This window comes from Malus domestica, chromosome 09 (assembly GCF_042453785.1).
Source record: "Malus domestica chromosome 09, GDT2T_hap1".
Classification (NCBI taxonomy): Eukaryota; Viridiplantae; Streptophyta; class Magnoliopsida; order Rosales; family Rosaceae; genus Malus; species Malus domestica.
Window position 1 is genome coordinate 6520466 of NC_091669.1, and position 11625 is coordinate 6532090.

At 39.0% G+C, this 11625-nt stretch overlaps 2 protein-coding genes, 1 long non-coding RNA gene and 6 other non-coding genes across 9 annotated transcripts; 8 read left to right on the forward strand and 1 right to left on the reverse strand.

Annotated features, from left to right (window-relative positions):
- Nucleotides 1-2488: 2488 nt before the first annotated feature.
- On the forward strand, nucleotides 2489-8354 carry LOC139187646 (receptor-like serine/threonine-protein kinase SD1-8). The gene is made up of 6 exons (XM_070805425.1): nucleotides 2489-6324; nucleotides 6408-6646; nucleotides 6889-7099; nucleotides 7262-7499; nucleotides 7585-7735; nucleotides 7827-8354. The coding sequence occupies exons 1-6, from the start codon at nucleotides 5016-5018 to the stop codon at nucleotides 8133-8135; spliced, it is 2457 nt and encodes an 818-aa protein (XP_070661526.1). The 5' UTR covers nucleotides 2489-5015; the 3' UTR covers nucleotides 8136-8354.
- On the forward strand, nucleotides 2567-2663 carry LOC114827229 (small nucleolar RNA snoR134). The gene has a single exon (XR_003776447.1). It is a non-coding gene; the product is annotated as a small nucleolar RNA snoR134 (small nucleolar RNA).
- LOC114827227 (small nucleolar RNA U36a) lies at nucleotides 2912-3000 on the forward strand. The gene has a single exon (XR_003776445.1). It is a non-coding gene; the product is annotated as a small nucleolar RNA U36a (small nucleolar RNA).
- LOC114827197 (small nucleolar RNA Z223) lies at nucleotides 3058-3150 on the forward strand. The gene has a single exon (XR_003776418.1). It is a non-coding gene; the product is annotated as a small nucleolar RNA Z223 (small nucleolar RNA).
- Nucleotides 3209-3322, forward strand: LOC108174101 (small nucleolar RNA Z278). The gene has a single exon (XR_003776423.1). It is a non-coding gene; the product is annotated as a small nucleolar RNA Z278 (small nucleolar RNA).
- Nucleotides 3468-3582, forward strand: LOC114827207 (small nucleolar RNA Z278). The gene has a single exon (XR_003776425.1). It is a non-coding gene; the product is annotated as a small nucleolar RNA Z278 (small nucleolar RNA).
- On the forward strand, nucleotides 3873-3980 carry LOC114827219 (small nucleolar RNA snoR97). The gene has a single exon (XR_003776437.2). It is a non-coding gene; the product is annotated as a small nucleolar RNA snoR97 (small nucleolar RNA).
- Nucleotides 8165-11355, reverse strand: LOC139188221 (uncharacterized). The gene is made up of 2 exons (XR_011571514.1): nucleotides 11108-11355; nucleotides 8165-9535 (listed from the first exon to the last, which is right to left on the reverse strand). It is a non-coding gene; the product is annotated as an uncharacterized lncRNA (long non-coding RNA).
- Nucleotides 8767-10395, forward strand: LOC139187609 (G-type lectin S-receptor-like serine/threonine-protein kinase At2g19130). Its single transcript, XM_070805427.1, has 3 exons — nucleotides 8767-9748; nucleotides 9827-10055; nucleotides 10292-10395. The coding sequence occupies exons 1-2, from the start codon at nucleotides 8767-8769 to the stop codon at nucleotides 9976-9978; spliced, it is 1134 nt and encodes a 377-aa protein (XP_070661528.1). The 3' UTR covers nucleotides 9979-10055; nucleotides 10292-10395.
- Nucleotides 11356-11625: the final 270 nt, after the last annotated feature.

An 11625-nucleotide genomic window follows, 5' to 3' on the forward strand; every position in this document is an offset into this window, starting at 1 on the left:
AGTAGTAATTCAGATGGAAGGCGGATATTTGAGCAAAGTGAAGGTGTGGAGTTGAGGAACTTTGGGAGAAAATCAAATTTTGGTTGTTACTTCGGGGCTTTGGTTGCTGGAGAGTTCAAAAAGTTGTCCCTTTTCTAGCAATTATTTGGACTGGGGAGATCTTGTTGATGATTAGAATTACGAAATTCCTTTGTTGTTATTCATAGATCCAAAATAAAAACTAGTTGTGTTAACTAATGTGGGAATTGGGGAGAGCAAGACATACAAAATAATAACATTGTTTCTAACGATTACAGATTTAGGCATTATGGCTATTCCTAGTAATTCAAACTTCAAACCTGATCTGGTAGACGATTTTGAAGAGAGAGATGGGCGATGGAGGTAGTTGCTGCAACTGGGTATGCAGTTTCTGCCTCCCAAACTGATCAAATGAAAAGAAAAAAAAGTTTGTGACTTTGCGCGACGCATGTCCACCTACGTCGCGCAAAACAACTTTGCGCGACGTAGGTGGGCATGCGTCGCGCAAAGGTGGGAAAAAGCGGTAAATTCTAAGGGTTTGGCGCCAAAAGTTTGCGCGACGACGGACTACGTCGCGCAAAGCCGTTTTGCACGACGTAGGTGTACGTACGTCGCGCAAAGCCGTTTTGGGCGACGTAGTTCTTCGTCGCGCAAAGTAACGTCGCGCAAAGCTGTTTTGCACGACGTAGGGGTACGTACGTCGCGCAAAACGTCTTTGCGCGACGTAATTTAATGCGTCGCGCAAGTTTTCGTCGCGCAAACATGTTTTTGTACTAGTGCTTCAAACCAGGTCAGCTTTCAAACTACTATATAGGTATATGGTACTCCAAGCAAGTAGCATCTGAGAGCAAGTGGTATCTGAGAGGACTGTTGTTTGGGTAGCAAATAGGGAAATACCAGTGATAGGGATTTTACCACGCACGTAACAGTTTTAAAAACTCATATAATACTTGCAAAAATGACAAAGATATTGTAGTATAAATAGTTTCCACATGGATTATTAAATAATTCGAAACAAACCAAATTTCAATTCATTATTGTAAAACAAAAATTGTGATGATTGATTTTCATGACCTAATGTAATAAAACGAATTTAATTAATAAAAGTAAATCAATCTGCAATATTAAAAATTGAATTTTAACGAAAAGCTTATTGTACAGTTCACTTTAACGAAAAATCACATTTTTACACTAAAAAGTCAATCCTAATACTATTCACTTCACCATTTATTTTGTTATTATCGTTAAAACTCAAAGTTTTCAAGCTCTTTTTATTAGTTTTCCTTATTAAAAATGAGAAAAAATGAAATAGTTTTGTAGAAATCAAATTAAGAAAGCATTAAGGATCCGCCATCACATCTAAACATGCATGACTCATTAAGTTTTGTGAAACTTTTTAAAAAAATCATACAACCCTTAACACGTAGTATTCATCCTAAATGCACCTGCACATATTAATCACAAGAAATTTTCGTCAAAAACTCAAGATAAAAAAACAATACAAACCGTGGGCCTCAAAAACTCAAAATAAAAAACAATCATTTACTTTTTGTTTTCTTTCTTTTTCTATTTCTTTTCTCTTTTTTTTTCCTGTTTTTTTCATTCTTCCTCATGGGGCTTTCAAAACACGCGCAAGTGCAAATGGGAAGGGTTCAAATTGATTTCAGTAAGATTGGTTTGTAGCAATGATTTTAAGAGAGGTGTTCCCGTCGATTTAGCAGTAGAAGCAGCTAATCGACAACTGGGTTGGTGTCGGTATTGCAGCAACAATGATTCGATGTCGGTTCGTGAGCTACAAGGCACGCGAGCTTCGATTTGGGTGCGATGCAGCAGTGGATCATGATAGATACGGATCGGTGCGGTGGACTCGGGTCAGCAACGACGGCGTCGCTCGCTGGTCGGACGGCGTAGCACAACTGGTGCGCGACTAGGAGTTTTGTTCTGCGCATAGGGAACGGCTTTTGGTTTTTTTCTTAACCTAGGCTCTGGTGCCAAGAAGAGAATGCTTTGAATGATGTGTTTATTCTTCTCAGGAAAAGGTAGAATATACAATCTTAATTCTAACTAAATAGGGAAGAATAATTACAGAAGATTACAAAGATATTTCTCTCATATTACTCATATTACACGGGGATCCATCTTAAAGAGGAAATTCTAAATTATAGGAATTATAAGTCAACAAACAAACCAACGTAAGAGTGTGGATCAACCGACGAATGCACCATTCTAACAACGTTAATATCATCAATTTGAGTCTAATTACCATCAATGTAAGAGTCAGTTTGATTACAATTAGCATCAGTAAGGACATCAGTTTAATCTCGAACAAAGCTCCACTGCCAGTTTCGGCATTATTGATCTCCACAACCTTGAAACCCATGATTGTGCTGATTCTTTATCGGGACGAGCCCAAAAACACAAACAGAAAAAGAAAAAGAAAAAAGAAAATCAGTTAAACTTGTTTTTGAGAGAGACAACATGAGTATGGTATATATACGGAGGACGTACATAAAAAATGCGTCCGTTTTCGACGAATTCAGACATCGGAAAGCGTCCTCCCTCTGACGCCGCCGTCGCCGTCAAGTGTTGCAGTTTAGCCTCGCTTTACTCCACGGCTTATCTGTGTCAAATCGACCGCTACATCTCCCACAAAAACCCTAAATCTTTTCATCAATTTTCAGTAGCGTACGATCCGATGCGCCTCGACACACCTTAAGCCTGTTTTTGAACAATCTCCGAAAACAGAGCTAGTCATGGAGGCGCAGATCCTACTGCGGTGTCAAACGTGGGGGTTTTTCTCTTCTCATAGTTTTGCCACTAAAAACGTCCACTAAATTTTCAGAATTTGGATTTTTTTTTTTTTTATGTATTTTGATATTGTTTTGTGAATTTTTGGCAATGAATACAAATTATCCGCGCTTCTGAGAGCAATCGATGAAGTAGAATGTGATAATCAATGGTTGAATTTCTTGATATGAGCCATTTAAGTTTTTGATTTGCTGATTTGGGTCGGTGACATTTTTGGGTTTTGTTGATTAATGTTGGCGGTGATGACTAAATTTTACAGCTTTATGCCAGTTCTGCTTCAGAAAATTCGTGATTGAGAGAGCTGTTTCATACTCTGAGCCTTCTGTTTATTAATTTGATTTTGTTTTTCTTTAGTGTTATGGATTTCTGTGTTTTTGGTGGTGCCGATGACGATTCAATCCGCTTGTTCGAGGTGCAGTGGAATTGAGACCCTGTTTACAGGGAGAACCCCTCAGTGAAACTGCGTTCATATGAATTCAATGGATTTAGCTGAGGTTTTAATCTTACTTACCCTCCTAGTAAAATGTTTTTGTGTTACTTGTTTGGTTTGTTGTCTGTCTAAGATTAGATTTGTTGTTTGGTATGTTATTAATTGCTTGTGATTGGTGTGTTAAATTTTGGTGATATCTTCTTGTCCTTTGGCCTGTGATGATTCAATCCGCTTTTTTGAGGTGTAGTGGAGCTGAGACCTTGTTTACAAGGAGAACCCCTCGGCGAAGCTACATTGCATATGACATTAATGGATTTAACTGAGGTTTTAAGTCTTCATCAGCATCAAAATCCATTGTTTTTGTCCTAATTGCTTGTGTTGTTGAATATGGTTTATTATTTTGTTCGGATTAAGTAATGTTTAGGCGTCAATGATGTTACAATCCAACGTGTTTGAGGCGTAGCGGAAGCGAGAACTTGCATTTGTGCAGGTAGAACCTACTCATGGAAACTACGATCCCTTGACAGAAACAATGTAGCTGAGGCATTGCAGTCATGTGGTTTTGTTGTGTATTGTGTTTAAATGTTGGTTTTGAGTTTCAACTATACCCTTATCCTTTTTCGATCAGGTGTAGGGTCTGAAATAACTCATAAATTAGAGTGTTGTCATCAGCTTCATCCTGTGTTACTGGTCAAGACTGGAGTTAAACAACAACACTACATCTAATTGCACTAATTTTGTTTCATTTATTTTGTGATTTGTGTTAAATTTTATCTAATTTTTTGTTGGAATCGACTCTTGTGATGAATTGATATGTATGCTCAATAGCTGCTGCTGGATACTTCTATTAACTGAATTGGGGTTAAGTAATTAATATAGTGATAATAATTTCTAAAACCTACAGGCCTCACCCTGTCTCCATGGGGGAGTACCCTAAAAAAAGGAACCCTTCCTCTCCCAGCCGTTTTCAGGGTCGTCCGTGAATTCTTTGTCAATGGTTTTGGTTTTTGAATTGCCCGCTAAATGGACTCCTTCCTATCTGTTGTTCCCAGCTGATCTTTTTGTTGTTGGAGGATTTAGATTTTGTAGTGAGTAATTAGTTTGCAGGAGTACCAAGTGGTACAAACAAGCATGGAAACAAGAGGATGATTGGTGGAGAAAATGGCGCGTGGAAATCATGACCTTGGATTCGTCATGTGTGGATGGGTTTATGTTGTACCGTCTTTTGATTGGAATTCAGACCAAAAAACAGACGTGTGGTAAATTGGAATTTGAAAATTATCAACGTATCTCTGTTTTTGTATCAATTTTTGTTGGTAAAACTTGTATGGATTGGAAAAGATTATGATAATTTGTATCGAGCATGAGTGCTTAGTTTGGTACATTAGCCTGCAGTCGACGCAATCTAACTTGAACATGTCCTTATTGTAACACATACCTCCATCTCTTCTCGGGTTTTGGATATGTGATGCCTCCAGGGTTTGCACATTGTATACAGTGGAGTATTGATGAATTTGAACAGAAGCGTAATACTAGGAGAAGCTTTTGACAGAGGAAGGACAATGTACAAGCTAGGAACTGCGTGTGATGGGTTGAACAGTTGACTTAATGCATAGAATTTTCTACAAAGTACAAAGTCTAATGTGCCGGCTAGGAACTGTCTGATGGGTTGAATAGTTGACTTAAGGGCATATAGGTTAAGTTCCAGTAACATCCATACGGTAAATCATTGCCTGCCTGCTGAATTCTTTGTACAGCCATGGATACCAAACCAAACTCAAAGTTCGTGTTCTCCGTTATTTTAGTGTGTGTATTTCTCGAGTCCCATGTTTCCCTAGCAGCTGACACTATCAGTGAAAACCAATCTCTCTCCGGCGATCAAACCATTGCTTCTGCTGGTGGGATGTTTGAGCTAGGTTTCTTCAAACCAGGTCAGCTTTCAAACTACTATATAGGCATATGGTACTCCAAGCAAGTAGTATCTAAGATGACTGTTGTTTGGGTAGCAAATAGGGAAATACCAGTTTCTGATATATTTTCTTCGGCATTGAGCATCTTAGATGGTAACTTAGTTCTGTTTGACGAGTCCAAAACCCCGGTTTGGTCAACAAATTTAAACTCCACCACCAATTCTGGTTCTGTACAAGCAGTTCTTTTGGACAGCGGAAACCTTGTCCTGAAAGCGGGCTCTAGTAATAATACACTAGAGCCTTTATGGCAAAGCTTTGATCATCCAACTGATACTTTGCTACCAGGAGGTAAATTTGGATTCAACAAAATTACAAATCATTCCCAAATTCTGACTTCATGGAAGAATTTGGAGGATCCTGCACCAGGTCTTTACTCTCTTCACCTAGCCCCAGATGAAGGCGATTCATGTATCTATTTGTGGAATAGGTCTAGACAGTATTGGACCAGCGGACCATGGAATGAAAGTTTGCGTAATTTCAACATGGTTCCTGAATTGAGGCTATTTAATGACTTCAATTATAGTTCTGTTAGGAATGAGAACGAAAGTTATCTCACATATTCTATTAACAATCCTAAAATTGTAACTCGAAGCTTGATGACTGCCTCGGGACAGGTTCAGCAACTAACATGGTTGGAGGCTTCCAAGCAGTGGAATGTGTTTTGGTCTCAACCAAGACAGTGTGATGTTTATGCTTTTTGTGGGGCTTTCTCCAGTTGCAAACCTACATCCTTGAACTACTGCAAATGTTTGAAGGGCTTTGAGCCAAACCGGCAGAGTGATTGGGACTTGCAGATTTATTCTGGTGGATGTTCAAGAAGAACCAGTGTGAAGTGTGGGAATGCTACGGGAGACGGGTTTCTAGAAAAAAATAGCAAGTCCTTGCTTGAAAATAGCCAAAATGAACGCGCTCTTAGTTTTGAAAGTTGTAGATCAGCTTGCTTAAATGAATGCCAGTGCACTGCTTATGTTTATGACAGCAGCAATGGATGTTCAATATGGCATGGAGATGTCTTGAATCTGCAAGAATTTGAAGCAAATGATGGTGATGGAAGAATTTTATACATCAGAGCTGCAGCTTCCGACATTGAGAAAAAACGTAATAAGAGAATGATTATTCATGTCTTACTTGGAGCCGTTAATCTTAATGTTATCCTGATGATCGTTTTCTTCTCTTTGCAGGTGTAATTAAGTTGTCCCCTTTGATTGCAATAGTCTCAACAATCACAGGTTTGCTTGTTGTCATTTTTGGCTATTTCTTATGGAAGAAAACATTGGGAACAAAAAGTAAAGTTGCGGCTGGAGGTGAAATGAATGATGCAGAACTGCCGATCTTTGGTTTAAGGGCTATAATAGCAGCTACAAACAACTTCGCTGAAGCTAATAAACTCGGAGAGGGAGGATTTGGCCCTGTCTACAAGGTGACACTTCCACTGTGTATTCTAAATACTAATACATTTGTCTCCTCATGCACACACCTTGTTTATTTATGACATTTGGATTGAATAATTCCAAGGAGATGAATCACGGGACAAAGTACACATGGGTGTGCAGAAGGAGAAAAAAGGGTGTCTGAAAATAATTTCTCCTTTCATAAACATGACCGTTCTTTTGTACTTCTCTAACAATATTTTCTCTTGAGCGATTTTCTTCCTCTATACAGGGAATTTTGGCTGAAAATCAAGAAGTAGCCATAAAAAGGTTATCAAAAAAGTCAGGCCAAGGACACCAGGAGTTCATGAATGAGTTAAAACTTATTGCCAAGCTCCAGCATACCAATCTCGTTAGGCTCCTGGGTTGCTGTATTGAAGACGAGGAAATGATATTGATCTACGAGTACATGCCCAATCGGAGCTTGGACAAACTTTTGTTTGGTATATACATGCTAATGACTTATTAATTCTTTGTTTCTGCACATTGTTTTCCTTGTGTGCAAATGCCATGTACTGCAAGTTCAAATGCACTGTGTCCAAATATTTTATCTAAAATGAAAAGAAAAACACTTGCTCATCTTTCTTCATGGTTTGTCCAATCAGATGCACCTGAAAAAAGAGAATTAGATTGGGGAAGACGTTTTCGAATTATAGAAGGCATTGCTCAAGGAGTACTTTATATCCACAAGTACTCGAGATTGAAAATCATCCACAGGGACCTAAAAACAAGTAACATATTGTTGGATGGAGTCTTGAACCCCAAAATTTCAGACTTTGGAATGGCAAGGATTTTCGGGATAAATCAGACTGAAGCGAATACCAATAGGGTTGTTGGCACATAGTAAGTCTGCATATATCTGGTACATGTTTTCATTGAAGTAATGTTCTATTGCTTACTTCTCTACATATTGTCAATTCATGTGCAGCGGCTACATGTCACCCGAGTATGCGAGATATGGTCATTTCTCTGAGAAATTAGATGTATTCAGCTTCGGAGTGGTGTTGTTGGAGATTGTCAGCGGAAAGAAGAATGCTGCTTTTTATCTCTTTGAACATTCACCAACTCTTGCTGGATGGGTAAGTGCTGAAAAACTATTCCAACTCATGATCATTCTGTTTTTAAGCCTTTCAAATTCACAAATGACCATGCGTTCAACATTTTAATTAGGCATGGGACTTGTGGAAAGACGGAAGAGGAATGGAGGTGATTGATGAATCGGTAAGGGAAACATGTCGGCTCGATGAAGCTTTGAAGTGTATCCATGTAGGGTTTTTGTGTGTTCAAGAAGCTCCAGCTGATCGACCAACAATGTCTTTAGTAATTCGTATGCTGCAGGGCAATGAATCTACATCTCTTCCACCTTTCAAAGAACCTGCCTTTTCAACACACAGAAATTCCAGTCCTGTTTGTTCTTCTCAAACACCTACCATTTTTTCCCACAACACAGTCACCATGAGTTTGCCAGAAGGTCGATAGGCGTTGGAAGAGCGGTGACTGGCAAGCAGTTGAGAAAATAGTATAGTATATTAGAATAAACACCCCGACAACTAGCTGTTTTATACAACACTTAAAGGGTTCAATATGTATTTTCTAAAATGTAAAGTCTAATATGCCAGCTAAGGAACTGTATGTGATGGGTTGAATAGTTGACTTAAGGGCTTATAGGTTAAGTTCCAGTAACTTGCATACGTTAAATCTTTGCCTGCCTGCTGAATTCTTTGTGCAGCCATGAATACCAAACCAAACTCAAAGTCCGTGTTCTCCGTTATTTTATTATGTGCATTTCTCGAGTCCCATGTTTCCTTTGCAGCTGACACCATTAGCGAAAACCAATCTCTCTCTAGGCAATCAAACCATTGTTTCTGCAGGTGGGATGTTTGAGCTAGGTTTCTTCAAACCAGGTCAGCTTTCAAACTACCATATAGGCATATGGTACTCCAAGCAAGTAGTATCCGAGATGACCGTTGTTTGGGTAGCAAATAGGGAAATACGGAAAGAACTTGGCTGCTGAAGAATTCAGCAGCCAAGTAGTGTTGGGGAAATACCAGTATCTGATAGATTTTCTTCTGTGTTGACCATCTTAGATGGTAATTTAGTTCTCCGGAACATGTCCAAAAACCCGGTTTGGTCAACAGATTTAAACTCCACCACCAGTTCTGGTTCTGTACAAGCAGTTCTTTTGGATAGCGGAAACCTTGTCTTCAGAGCCGGCTCTAGTAATAATACGTCAGAGCCTTTATGGCAAAGCTTTGATCATCCAACCCATACTTGGCTACCAGGAGGTAGACTCGGATTCAACAAAATTACCGATCATGCCCAAATTCTCACTTCATGGAAGAATTTGGAGGATCCTGCGCCAGGTCTTTACTCTCTTAAGCTATCCCTGGATGAAAGCAATTCATATATCTTACTGTGGAATAGGTCTAAACAGTATCGGACCAGCGGATCATGGGATGAAAGTTCACATATTTTCAACCTGGTTCCTGAAATGAGGCTAAATTATATCTTCAATTATAGTTATGTTACGAATGAGAACGAAAGTTATTTCACCTATTCTCTTTATGATCCGAGAATTGCATCTCGATGCTCCATATCTGCCTTGGGGCAGATTCAGCAACTAACATGGTTGGAGATTTCCAAGCAGAGGAATTTGTTTTGGGTTCAACCAAGACAAGGGTGTGATGTTTATGCTTTTTGTGGGGCTTTCTCCAGTTGTAATCCCACACCCTCGTGCAAATGTTTGAAGGGCTTTAAGCCAAACCGGCAGAGTGATTGGGACTTGCAGATTTATTCTGGTGGGTGGTCAAGAACAACCAGTGTGCAGTGTGCGAATGCCACTCGAGACGGGTTTCTAGGAATACATAGCCATTCATTGCCTGAAAATATGAAATATGAAGATGCTGTTAGTATCGAAAGTTGTAGATCAATCTGCTTAAATGACTGCCGTTGCACTGCTTATGCTTATGCCAGTAGCAATGGATGTTCAGTATGGCATAGAGATGTCTTGGATCTGAAAGAACGTGATAACAATGGCGGTGACGGAAGAACTTTATACATCAGAGCTGCAGCTTCCGACATTAAGAAAAAACGTAATAAGACAATGATTATTCTTGTCTTGAGCCATTAATATTAATGTTGTCCTAATGATCTTTTTGTTCTCTTTGCAGCTGTAATTAAGTCATCCCTTTTGATTGCAATAGTCTCACCAATCACAGGTTTGCTTGTTGTCATTTTTGGCTATTTCTTATGGAAGAAAACATTGGGAAAGAAAAGAGAGCATAGAAATAGAATGATGCAGAACTGCCGATCTTTGGTTTAAGGGCTATAATAGCTGCTACAAACAACTTTGCTGAAGCTAATAAACTCGGAGAGGGAGGATTTGGCCCTGTCTACAAGGTGACACTTCTACTGTGTACTCTAAATAAAAATTTTCTCCTCATGCACACTTCTTGTTTATTTATGACCTTTGGATTGAATGATTCCAAAGAAAAGAATCACGAGACAGTACACATGGGTGTGCTGAAGGAGAAAAAAGGGTGTTCGAAAATAATTTCTCGTTTTAGAAACATGACCGTTCCTTTGCACTTCTCTAACAAATTTTTTTTCTTGTGCGATTTTATTCCTCTATACAGGGCATTTTGGCTGAAAATCAAGTAAAAGGTTATCAAAAAGGTCAGGCCAAGGACACCCGGAGTTCATGAATGAGTTAAAACTTATTGCCAAGCTCCAACACACCAGCCTCGTTCGGCTCTTGGGTTGCTGTATTGAAGACGAAGAAATGATATTGATCTACGAGTACATGCCCAATCGGAGTTTGGTATATATATACATTCTAATGACTTATTGATTCTATGTTTCTGCAAATTGTTTTCCATGTGTTTAAATGCCATGTATTGCAAGATCAAATGCATTGTGTCCAGTGGCAAAGCCAGGAATTGTCGAGCGGAGGGGCGAAACTTAAAAGCGTAAAGGGTTCTAAAACAATGTGAACAATCAAATTCTTTACATAGTAGACAATAATATACCAATACAAAGAAGTTACAATTATTGTTGGCGATATTTTATGTTATGACTAATAACTAAAAAGTTACAGTCTCGTAATGTATTAATGCTAGAGTAACTTTATTATATGACTAATAACTAATTAAACTAACAATTCAATTACTCAATATCAGTAATTATTTAAATTATTCAATAATTCAAATTATCAATAATCAACAAATTCATCACTAATCTTCATTCATCAATATTCATTCATATCAATATCAACAATTTCATTCATCAAATGGTTCATATCAATAATTAATAATAAATAACAACATTACGCTATAATTCTATGCAATGCAATTAATTTCCAATCCACACAAACACAACCCAAATTTTCACCTTTTATTGTTTCGGGGTTATAAAAATTTGAATTGAGTCAGCAATGGAATTAAAGACAGTACCAAAAACAACGGCATAATCGTTAGTGAGGATGTCACTGCAGTTGCCGCCGCCGTTGCCTCTGGACCACATCTGGGAGCCGTACGATTTCTACGAGCAGATCCACCACCACAACCCAGTGAGGCAACGAAGTTTTAATCCTTGTCGTCAGGCTCGAACACAAGACTCTCGAGTTGCACAGGTACAAGCTCGCGGGGAATCAGAAACAAGAGACACCCAATTGGGTGGCTGCGAACCCAATGGAGAAATGAAACAGATTGGTAATGGCTGAAACGGCGCTGTTTTGTTTTAAAAAAATTTATTTTTTTTACCAAGCCCAAAACCACGTCGTTTTGGCCTGGATTTAAAAAAAAAAAAACAGCAATCTGCTGCTGCTGCGCATAGCATAACAGATTGCCCAGCAAAAACAGAGGAGAAGATGGACCAGGTTTTTCCGACGAGGCCCGAGAGGAGTGGCGAACCCAGCTCTCTAGTGGTGTTTCCTGGCGAGGGGAGTGGCGGCGGCCACTCCTCGCCCTCA